The sequence below is a fragment of the Garra rufa genome, chromosome 15 (assembly GCF_049309525.1).
Source record: "Garra rufa chromosome 15, GarRuf1.0, whole genome shotgun sequence".
Lineage (NCBI taxonomy): Eukaryota > Metazoa > Chordata > Actinopteri > Cypriniformes > Cyprinidae > Garra > Garra rufa.
In genome coordinates, this window is record NC_133375.1 from 5,519,230 (window position 1) to 5,532,030 (window position 12,801).

Consider the following 12,801-nt stretch of genomic DNA (forward strand, 5'->3'; position numbering starts at 1 on the left):
CAATGCAAATACTCACAACACAACCAAATACAGAAACACTCTGCAAATACTCACAACACAACCAAATACAGAAACACTCTGCAAATACTCACAACACAACCAAATACAGAAATACTCTGCAAATACAACACATCAAAATACAGAAACACTCTACAAATACTCACAACACAACCAAATACAGAAAAACTCTACAAATACAACACAACCAAATACAGAAACACACTGCAAATACTCACAACACAACCAAATACAGAAACACTCTGCAAATACAACACAACTAAATACAGAAACACACTGCAAATACTCACAACACAACCAAATACAGAAACACTCTACAAATACAACACAACTAAATACAGAAACACACTGCAAATACTCACTACACAACTAAATACAGAAACACTCTACAAATACAACACAACTAAATACAGAAACACTCTGCAAATACTCACAACACAACCAAATACAGAAACACTCTACAAATACAACACAACCAAATACAGAAACACTCTGCAAATACTCACAACACAACCAAATACAGAAACACTCTGCAAATACTCACAACACAACCAAATACAGAAATACTCTGCAAATACAACACATCAAAATACAGAAACACTCTACAAATACTCACAACACAACCAAATACAGAAACACTCTGCAAATACTCACAACACAACCTAATACAGAAATACTCTGCAAATACAACACAACTAAATACAGAAACACACTGCAAATACTCACAACACAACCAAATACAGAAACACTCTACAAATACAACACAACTAAATACAGAAACACACTGCAAATACTCACAACACAACCAAATACAGAAACACTCTACAAATACAACACAACCAAATACAGAAACACACTGCAAATACTCACAACACAACTAAATACAGAAACACTCTACAAATACAACACAACTAAATACAGAAATACTCTGCAAATACTCACAACACAACCAAATACAGAAACACTCTGCAAATACTCACAACACAACCAAATACAGAAACACTCTACAAATACAACACATCAAAATACAGAAACACTCTACAAATACAACACAACTAAATACAGAAACACTCTGCAAATACTCACAACACAACTAAATACAGAAACACTCTACAAATACAACACAACTAAATACAGAAACACACTGCAAATACTCACAACACAACCAAATACAGAAACAGTCTGCAAATACTTACAACACAACCAAATACAGAAACACTCTACAAATACAACACAACCAAATACAGAAACACTCTGCAAATACTCACAACACAACCAAATACAGAAACACTCTACAAATACAACACAGCCAAATACAGAAACACTCTACAAATACTCACAACACAACCAAATACAGAAACACTCTACAAATACAACACAACCAAATACAGAAACACACTGCAAATACTCACAACACAACCAATAAACAGAAATTCAGAAAATTCAAATTTCAAATTTATGATGTTTTCTTAATTTGCTGGTGTTTTTTTCTATTTGCATGTGTTTTCTTAAGTTGCAGCCCATTGAGCTCTCTTGGCCACTGTAAGAAACAGTGAAATCAGTGAAATTTTTGCAATAGTCAAATCATCTTTATTTATTTAGTGCTTACACAATACAGATTTTTGCTTTGTACAGATCATTACAAAGCAGCTTTATTGTGATAAACAGGAAAAAAAGTGATTCAGTGATGCAAACAGAATTCAATTCTGCTGTAAAACTCTAAAAAGACAATGCTAAACAGTCATTATTCAGCTGAAATCAGTTCATTGTTTCAGTTCGGTTCGATAACTCTGTAAAGTCAAGCAATAATGGAATGTTTGAATAATCTATAAAGCAGCTCTGGAGAAAACAGTGATGACATCATCCAGCTCAATTCAGTTCTCATCCAATAGTGTCTGCACAGTCAATTCAGTAATATTGCAAAATATCAAGTGTCCCCAACTAAGCAAGACAAAAGGTGACAGTGGGAAGAAACACAATCTCCATCGGTGAAAGAAACTGAGAAAAAAAACCCTTGGGAGAATCCAAGCTCAATCTGGGAGGCCAGTTCTTCTCTGGCCAATAGTTGTCAGAATTATTATTTTAAATGCTACAGCAGATATAAACACACTGGTCGTAAGAAGTCATGCAGTGTAACATTCTAACATACAAGAATAAATGCAGTGGAATTAATTTAGCATATAAAACTAAAGCCTTCTAGCTAACATGGGACAATGCCCAACATTAAGTTCTGGTTGTGTTTAACATGGGTTCGTTTATCAACACAAATCAATCAGCAATCACTTGGATGTGAGTTATGGGAAAGTCAGTGTTTGGTTGCTGTACTTATGGGCCATTTCTGTGGCTCCACTTTATAGCTGTGGGCTTGATGGCTTGGCTCCTGTGCTCAGGAGGGTCTGTGAAGGCCATTTACCATTCTCCTCCATTCATTCAGCTTAAACACTTTTGCAGACAGTGCAATAAGAGAACATTTGAGAAACAATGGTGGGAATAAAGACACATGTGTTATGAAACTAATAATATCACTTATAACGCTAATGACCAGGAAGGCCTGTTGTTCTCTCTGGAATAGTTCTGGAGCTTCTGCTTGGCCTATTTGAACACTGTCCCAAATTTTCAACATACCGGTCCCTTTTCAACAAGTTAGATTAAATAATTAACACCATTTAGGACAAATCAGTATTCATTTTATTATATATAAATATATTATATATGGTTCACCTAAAACCTTGAATAATGAAGAAATTATGCCTCCAGATAAAGCAAGAAAATTTACTTATCACTCTAAGGACTGTCATGAGACACAAAAAGCTGGAAGTGAGGAAACTAGTCCTCATCCTTCCACAATGCGTCTACAATCTGCGATAAATCTTTATTTTATCGAAGAGAAAACACTCAATAGAGTTTAATCGAGGATCAAAGCCTGATTTGACAGAGAAGTTTCATGGTGCCAACTAAGCCTGATTGGACTGGTTTGTTTTTTTTAATCTAAACTAATCCTGTAACCCTAAGTTTGTTAAGCAATAGTCATGGTACAAGACCTTTGCGGGCCAGTGTACTGCAGAGTGTAGCTCTAAAAGCTCTACCACACCTGCCTGAAAGTTTCTAGGAATTTAATTAGCTTTCGACTCGTCATCGCAAAGGGACGACAAAACATTCGAAAGAGGCAGGGTAAAATTTTTAGTAAAATGCCTATAACTCCTGAACAGAATGAGATATCTTCACCAAACTCAGGAAACTTATGTAAGAGCTCAATCTGATGTTGCAGGACAAAAACAGAGGTTTGCTACTTGGTGGCACTATAAGAGGTAAAAAACATAAAAATGGCTATACTTACACAAACATCTGTCCTATCAACATGAAAATCGCTGTGCATGGTCTTGGTCCAAAGTGCCACAAGTGTCTATAAGGACATTTGCATATCTCAAAATAATAAAAATGGTCCGCCATTGGCCAATGAAGTTTGAGCACCTATTGACATGGTATATTGAATCGATATTGAGTTTTTCAAGGGCGTAAATGATTGTGCATTTTATGTGCAATATTTGTATCATATGATAGAACTCCTCATTCCAGACAACTTTGTCTCTAGAATGACTGCTGTCAATCAAATCGTATGATTGAGAAGATGTAAAACAACTACTTTTGCAAACTAGTCCTATGTTTTTCACTCAATCTGGAAGAAAAAAAACACACTGCAGTATAATTCTCTAGACCATCTAAGTCAATAATTATCAAAAATGTTAATTTACTCTTTGGGAAGCTATAATGGGGCCTGTCCGAATTTACCTAAAACCCTATAAAATCTAAAGGAAAACTCAAAACTTCACAAAGCTGATTCTAAACAAGCTTGCAAAGTTTTAAGGAAATCAGACCACAGCTGGCGCTATAACAGTCATAAACATTAAAAAACATAATATTTCTATGGTTAATTACCTTTATTTGCAAAAAAAGGCTTGGTACATAATGTCTTTTTAATTCCTACATAATGTACTTAAATCGCTCCTTGCAGCTATATTTTATGCATTTATTTGTTGTTGTGTGCTTGTGTGATGCCAAATATTAGTGATACTTCAAGAGACATTAGAAAGTAAATTATTAATATGGTCATGAATTTTTTGTCATAGTGTACCACTCTCAGTTTTTCTAGTAATGAAATTATACTTCTGCTTTCTTCTACAAACATTGCATCTTACAGTAATAAAACACACATTTTTGTGTATGATGTCTGTGTTGGTGAATTAGGAGTTTATGGCTAGGCTGTCATAGTCATGGCAACAACACAGATTTTTGTGACTAGCTGACTATACATTATCTCTGTCTTACATTGTACAATATGATCTTTAGTATCCCTATTAGAGTTTATGACCAAGCATTCATATAATGATTTTATAATCATCTGGCTCTGAACACCACACTATTCCTGAGTAAAGATAAAAAAAATGTGAAACATAATTTACCTAATGGTAAATTGCTGCTAGGGTGTCTACTATTGTTTTGGGGCCAGCTATAAGTGAAATGCCCTCGTTGAACTGTTCTCTTTCTGAAATGCAAGCTGAGAGATGCGGTTGGGGGGTGGGTTTTGTGCTCTCATCCATTCCCAAGAATTATCTAAACCTGTTTTGTTGGGGAGGAACTGAATAATGTGACAATCCCGTCCAATTTCAGTGAAAATGAATAGGCAATCTCGGGCAGCTGTATGAAGGCTAGTTCATTAAGAGTTATAGCTATATAAATAAATCCTTTGCTTTTACACAGTCGCACACACTTACCCATTGCCTCTTGTTAAACCATTTCACCATCAGCTCCAGATGTCCCAAACCCAGCCTGCTTTGGCTGCTTTAGAGGCCTGGATCTCACTAACAAAGGAAAAACTGCGAGAGAGGGAGAAAGACAGGCATAGGATGAGAAGAGGACTGAGGCAGTGCCTAAACAATTCAGATACTTCTGCCACATTATCTCACATCATTGCAATAATAATTCTAAACGTATAATGAGGTGGAGAAGAACATTTTTATTGTTTCAGCTAGTGGCCCCAAAGGGTATTTGGACACTCTTGTGTTTCTTCAACAAGAATTTTTATGTCCCAGTGGGCGGCTTTTATTCAAACTAAAGGATTTTTATTTTATTTTGTTGTTGTTATAGTAAAGTGGCGTATAAATCTTTTTTTACTGACTGTTCCATCATCACTTATTTTTGTTACTGTTCAAATGCCTTTATTTTTGTCATTTCCCTCCAAAAGCCATATTTTCAGATTTCAGTTTAGAATTCATATTACTAGTATTTTGGCTGTTTATTAGTACTTATCATAGTCTAGATCCCCTAATTTCTACTCCAACACCTACTTAATACCTAAATAACTACTGCACTAACTACTAATAAGCAGCAAATTAGGAGTTTATTGAAGCGAAAGTCGTAGATAATAGTTAGTAACTAAAGTGTGACCAATTTTTCTATTGGCTTTTGGATTATTGCTGAAAATAAGCTCTGTGACTAACAAAAGTTTGATGCTTACATGTTTGGTTTATCATGATAATCTTTATAAATGAAATATTTGAAGCCTAAATACAACCAGAAGTAAAATGCTAAACATATGTTTTAAACTAACTACACCACGGTCGAATGACTTGACATTAAACTTTCGACAACTCTTTTAGAAAATTTGAGTTGAATAGTTTGCAAGAGTTTGATTATTAACATATTAAAACTGTGAAAGCAAACTAGTCAGTATGAGTAAACCTAATCAGTATTTAAGATTAGAGTTTCTGACAACCTCTTTAGTACATTTAGCTACTTGTTAGAAACAAAAAAGTAGACATTTTAAAGCATTTTTTGTTGTAGAATAAAATTTTAAAATATCCTGTGCTTGTGCTAAACACAGACCTTATGATTATTATTTATTCAATAACCTGTTGATTAAAATGTTAACTTTGAAAAAATTTGATGGCAGTAACAAGGCCTGGATTTTTAAAAAGCATTACCATGCAAAAACATGATCATCTGGATGCAATTTTGTCCTGGGGATAGTTGCATTACAACAACAAGTACATCATTTTGAATTAATCAGTGCTTGTAGCTCTGCACTAGACATGACATCATATAAATAATAACACCTGGCACAGTGCACTAATCAACTGCACCAATCAGAATGTCTTCATAAGGTAATTATTACTGAAAATAAAACATAATGCAGTTTTGGTTACATTTTATTTTAAGGTGTCCTTGTTACATTATAATTATACAGCTCTGAGTAATATTAATTAACCACATTTACTTACTATATGGTTAGGGTTAGAATTAGGGTTTGTAGTAGGGTTACTTGCATGTAATCATACATAATTAATTGTTATTATAATAGTAAGTGTCATAGTTCTGTATGTTTTGGTCTTTGGTTTCTCCCATCTGGTTTCCCCCTGTCATTTTGTGATCATTTGGTTAAGTCCTCGTTTGTCATCATCCCCGTCACCTGTGTTTAATTATTAGTCTGTCCTTATAAGTCTGTTTGTTTCCTGAGTTCTCTGTCAGTCTTTATGTGATGTTAATCGTTGAAATGTTACGTGTGTGGATTCTCTTGCCTGTTCCTGCTTGTTTATCTGAAGAGTATATTAAATATAGTGTTTATTGTTAATCTCGTCTCGTTCCGTCCAGCACGTGCACCATTATAACAGAAAGTACATGTAACACGTAACAAAAATAAAGTGTTACAATTAAAATCAGGTTCCTTTAAAATGTTCTTCACTGGGGTGCCACAGAAGATGAAGAACCATCTCTTTCTTGCCTTTTTATAACCTGAAGTACTTTCTTTCGCCACAAAGAACCTTTTATGACACAGAAAGGTTCTTTCAGTTTTTGTATCAACTTTTAAATGATATTATTGTTTGTTTGTACTTAAATTCGTTTTTGAAACATGAACATTTAATCAGTGGCTTTAACAACCTTCTACATTTTAAGTACATCTTTCACATATGTGACTAAATTTCACGCCAGTTGACTATATACTGCCTATTGTTAGTAATTGACTAATAAATTGGTAGATTTCACTTGCCTTGGGTTAAGAATAAGTTTATCACAGATTTTGCATTCAAGAGTTTCATTCCTTGGGTTTTTACAGTATTAGATGGACAGGGTAGTCCAAAGTTTGGATCGAAACCTGGGCTGCATTTCTCAAAAGCATCGTAAGCCTACGTTGCTTGATGACAATGGTTCTATGATCAACTTAGGCTGACGAAACAGGGCTGTCAAACTCAGTTCCTGGAGGGCCGCTGTCCTGCAGAGTTTAGCTCCAACTCTAATTAAACACACCTGAATAGAAGCCACTTTCTTCGGTGGTGGGCATAACTAATGCTCAGGTTATTCCATTGGTTAGTGTTCACCTATTATAGTTCGTCTTTTGATTTCAGCAAAGCATTTTGAGTGTACATTAACAATGTAATTAATATGCATTAACCTTATTAGCCTCATTAGACCTTAGCATGTTTATATAGTTATTAAACTCTTTAGCATGGCAATATTCATGTTAAACTGCTCTCTCTTATATGCACACTGTAAAAAGTTTTCACTAGATTCAACTTAAAAGCCTAAGTTCAGCAGCTGCCTTAAAATTTTAAGTTAAATCAGCTTAAAACAACAATTATTACATTAAAAATGAGTTGATTTAACTTGCGAGTTGAAATGACTTAAGTTGATTTAACTTAAAATTTTAAGGCAGCTGCTAAACTGTTTTTTAAACAGGTTTTTTTTTTTTTTTTAGTTTTTAAGTTGAAACTGGTGAAAACTTTTTACACTATAGTGTTGAAAAGTGCGCAAGTTCTTTCACAGGCAGATGTCCCAGATATGTGACCCTGGACCACAAAACCAGCCATAAGGGTCAATTTTTTTAAATTGAGATTTATACATCAACTGAAATTTGAATACATAAGCTTTCCATTGATGTATGGTTTGTTCGGATAGAACCATATTTGGCAGAGATACAACTATTTATAACAGAATTTAAAATCAGGTTACAATGTGAAGCCTCACATGCATTACTACTGTAATATTTAAGGGCCAAGACTGTTGATCTTTGTCTTAATTTACAGTTAATAGAATATTCACAGTTGGCATCACACTCATTCAGACAGACGGCTGCTCTGGGAGGATGCTGGATACTTGAACAATTTCCCTCTAAAGACTATAAAAATGTGTCAATGTAGTTTTTGAACTGCTGCTTTTAAAAAAAATCTTTTTCACACAGCAGTAAATCTCAAACTTCGGCTATTCCTCTCAGCTTGTGAATCTTTATTACCCCCTTGATGTTCGACTGTAAGCGTTCAATATGTCTGTTTCTCCTTGCAGATCAGGAAGTGTGCAGCATCACTGGAATGAAATATATAATTTTGTGGAACATCTGGCCCATAAGTTCATAAGGTACGCAAAGACAGACTCTTACAATAATGTATATCTTTTTCTACAGTATGTGAATGAAAAATAATGGAAAAATACTTTAGAATATGTTTAACTGGTTGCATTTCTAACTTTTTATTTGGCTTAATAAAAGTTATGTAAATGAATTTATTTTAGTAAAGTAGGAATATGAATATGTGGGAGCACACAGAAAGTTATTTGCAAAATTCAAATATGCTTCAGAAATAACTAGAGTGCATTTGGCTTTTACAGTGAAATAATAATTTTAGTCTAACATACATGTTTGTTATTGCATGTAGCCCACAGTTGCGGATGTCCTTCATTGTATTCTCCGACCAGGGCAATATTTTAATGCGGCTTACAGAAGACAGGTGAGTGAATGGATATTTTGATTATTTTCTAATTAAACTCAAGCTGTTTGCACAAATGCATTGATTGTTGTTACGCCAGGCCAGCAGAGGGAGCCTTTGCTTCTCTGTGACTGTTTTTGCTCCCTCTGCTGCTACATGGTTTTTTCCTGTCTGTCAGCCATTTTAAGCAGGGCCATGCCAAACAGACCCCTGCGAAGTATTGTTTTGCTGTAGCGAACTCTACCAGCGTTTTCCTTAATTTCCTATTTCCCATCTTTCCTAGTTTTTCGTGTTTCTTAGTTTCTTAGTTATTTCCTTGTTTTGTTTCAAGTCTTAGTCTAGTCATAGTTTGCCTTGTTTCTTTGTTTGATTTCATTTGTTACTTTGGACTGCCCTCCTGGATTTTGACCCACGTCGCTCATTGGATTATGCTTTTGTTTTACCCTGGATGTTCCTGTTTGCTGGTGTTTTGACCCTGCCTGTTTTACCATGATCTGTAAATAAAGCTTGCATTTGGATCCTCATCTCTGTCGTCATCGTAACAGAATACTTCGTCCCCCCGGGTCCAGCAGCTTTATCCACCAGCCGTTCACCATGGACCCAGTCATCAGCTTCGCACTCAAGACCCAAGGTAAACGATCCCTTGAGGACCTCATTAAAGATTACCTGGACATTATTCAATATTCCACTTTCCCAGACTGTGCACTTATAGACTTCTTTTGCCACGGACTTAACTAACCATTAAAGTCAATATTAATACTTCGTGGTCCTCGAGGGTCGCTCTGTGAACTTTTAAACTTTGCTTTGTCGGTCACTGGCTCCTCATTCACTGTGGGCGCTTCCGAGGAGTCAGTTAACAAGATGCAAATCACAACCCAACAGCACAAGATGTCTGCTAGCCCAGAGCCACAACGCAAAGTGTCTGCTAGCCCAGAGCCACAGGGCAAGATGTCTGCTAGCCCAGAGCCACAGCCCAAGATGTCTGCGAGCGCAGAGCCACAGCGCAAGATGTCTGCTAGCCCAGAGCCACAGCCCAAGATGTCTGCTAACCCAGAGCCACAGCGCAAGATGTCTGCTAGCCCAGAGCCACAGCCCAAGATGTCTGCTAGCCCAGAGCCACAGCCCAAGATGTCTGCTAGCCCAGAGCCACAGCGCAAGATGTCTGCTAGCCCAGAGCCACAGCCCAAGATGTCTGCTAGCCCAGAGCCACAGCCCAAGATGTCTGCTAGCCCAGAGCCACAGCGCAAAATGTCTGCTAGCCTAGAGCCACAGCGCAAGATGTCTGCTAGCCCAGAGCCACAGCGCAAGATGTCTGCTAGCCCTGAGCCACAGCGCAAGATGTCTGCTAGTCCTGAGCCACAGCGCAAGATGGCCGCCCTTCCTGAGTCAGTTCACAAGATGGCCACCTTTCCAGAGTCTGCACGCAAGATGGCGTCCGTTTCTGAGTTCCCGGCCAAGATTGCCTCCGTTCCTGAGTTCAAGATGGCCACGCCCGAGCCTGCACCCAAGATGGCCGCCACGCCCGAGCCTGTCGTCGCAATGGTGGCTGCAGCATCAGACTCTCATGTTTCCGTGGCCTATCAGAGACTAATATCCAACTTGGAGGACCCACCACTGCTGTCAGTACGAACAGTCGGTCTCTTACTGTCAGCACCTGCTAACGCCACGTCAGCCAATCCAGCGCCTGCTAACGCCACGCCAGCCAAGCCAGCGTCCGCTCACGCCACGTCAACCAAGCCACTGCCTGTTAACGTCATGTCTGCTTCTCTTGAACCTGCACCAGCTGCTGTTCCTGCCAAGTCAAGTCACGTCACAGCTGCTGTTCCTGCCAAGTCAAGTCACATTACAGCTGCTGCTCCTGCTAAGTCAAGTCACGTCACCGCAACTGTTCCTGCCAAGACCAGTCACGTAACGGCTGAAGTTCCTGAGCCATGTCAAGCAGCACTTCCTGAGCCAAGTCAAGCAGCACTTCCTGAGCCAAGTCAAGCAGCACTTCCTGAGTCAAGTCAAGCTGCACTGCCTGAGTCAAGTTAAGCAGCACTTCCTGAGTCAAGTCAAGCAGCACTTCCTGAGTCAAGTCAAGCAGCACTCCCTGAGTCAAGTCAAGCAGCACTCCCTGAGTCAAGTCAAGCAGCACTCCCTGAGTCAAGTCAAGACAAAGTTTCACACCCTCAGTCGAGTCAAAACACCCCAACACTTCCAGATTCTAAGCAAGTTACAGCAGCACTTTCAGAGTCACATCAAGACACTACAGTGCCTCCTGAATCAGATCAAGTCTCAGCTGTTCCCTCAAAGCCAAGTCAAGTCACAGCTGTCCCCTCCGAGCCAAGTCAGGTCTCAACTGTCCCCTGCGAGGGAAGTCAGGTCACGGCCGTTCCATTCGAGCCAAGTCAAGTCACAGCTGTTCCAGCCACGCCAAGTCAAGTCTCAGCTGTCCCCTCCGAGCCAAGTCAGGTCACGGCCGTTCCCTCCGAGCCAAGTCAAGTCACAGCTGTTCCTGTCACGGCAAGTCAAGTCACAGCTGTTCCTTCAAGGCCAAGTCACGAGCGTCCAGAGCCAAGTCAGTCTCGCCCGAGCGTCCAGAGCCAAGTCACGTCTCGCCCGAGCGTCCAGAGCCTTCGCTCCCAAGCCAAGCAAGCAACACAGAGCCGACGCTCCCAAGCCAAGCAAGTCACGCTGAGCCTTCGCTCCCAAGCCACGCAAAGCCTTCGCTCCCAAGCCACACGCCCTCAAACCCGATGGGCATCCCACTAACCACTGCACTGCCTGTGATGGCCATTGCCATCTTAAGTGTGTGGGCTGCACACTGTTCTCCAGAGGCCTCGTCTGCCCACGAGTCTGCTCCAAAAGCCTTGTCTGTCCATGAGTCCGTCCACAAGTCTGCTCCGAAGGCCTCGTCTGTCCACGTGTCCGCTGCTCCAATGCCTCTTATGTAGGCGCCGTTTACGGCGGAACCCCCTGAGGAGACAGCTCCCGCTGCAGATCCTCAGAAGGGGGCATCAACCATATATGAACTATCCATGTATATCCGTCCGCTCGACCACTGTCAAGGTTCCTCCTCTCCCTGCACCACCATGGTTCCCTGCTCTGCTATGGGGATTCTTGTTCCTGTCCACTCTGTCATGGCTACCCAAGCTCCCTGATCAGCCATGGCCTTCTGAACTGTTTGCCCTGCCATGGCTACCCAAGCTCCCTGTTCCGCCATGGCCTCCTGAACTGTTTGCTCTACCATGGCTACCCAAGTTCCCTGATCCACTATGGTGTCCTGAACTGTTTGCTCTATCATGGCTACCCAAGCTGCCTGATCCGCCTTGGCCTTCTGAACTGTCTGCTCCACCAAGGCCCCCTGCTCTACCTGCACCGCCCTGGCTTCCGCTGGATTGTCTGCCTTTGCTCCATGGTCCAGGCCCACCATTGCACCATAGTTATCCTGTTGTCCCTGTCTGCCCTGTCACAGCTATGAAGGCCGTTTCTGAAATCCCTGTCCACCCTGACTCTGCACCTTGTTCCCCCCACTACCTCGGACTCATTGCTTCTGTGTTTTGTTGGAGCGCCGGGAGTCGCTCCTAGGGTGGGGGCTATGTTACGCCAGGCCAGCAGAGGGAGCCTTTGCTTCTCTGTGACTGTTACTGCTCCCTCTGCTGCTTCGTTGGTTATTTCCTGTCTGTCAGCCATTTTAAGCAGGGCCATGCCAAACAGACCCCTGCAAAGTATTGTTTTGCTCTAGCGAACTCTACCGAGCGTTTTCCTTGATTTCCTAGTTCCCGTGTTTCCTAGTTTTCCGTGTTTCTTAGTTTCTTAGTTATTTCCTTGTTTTGTTTTAAGTCTTAGTCTAGTCATAGTTTTGCCTTGTTTCTTTGTTTGATTTCATTTGTTACTTTAGACTGCCCTCCTGGATTTTGACCCACGCCCGCTCATTGGAATATGTTTTTGTTTTGCCCTGGATGTTCCTGTTTGCTGGTGTTTTGACCCTGCCTGTTTTACCACGATCTGTAAATAAAGCTTGCATTTGGATCCTCATCTCCGTCGT

General features: G+C 40.1%; 1 protein-coding gene across 1 annotated transcript in view; it reads left to right on the forward strand.

The window, feature by feature from the left end:
* The window catches only part of antxr1a (ANTXR cell adhesion molecule 1a), an 84,367-nt gene that overhangs the window by 6,210 nt on the left and 65,356 nt on the right, over positions 1-12,801 (forward strand). Inside the window, exons 2-3 of the mRNA XM_073819296.1 lie at positions 8,353-8,424; positions 8,721-8,792. Of these exons, the coding sequence (XP_073675397.1) occupies positions 8,353-8,424; positions 8,721-8,792 (144 nt within the window). The remainder of the gene's footprint in view (positions 1-8,352; positions 8,425-8,720; positions 8,793-12,801) is intronic.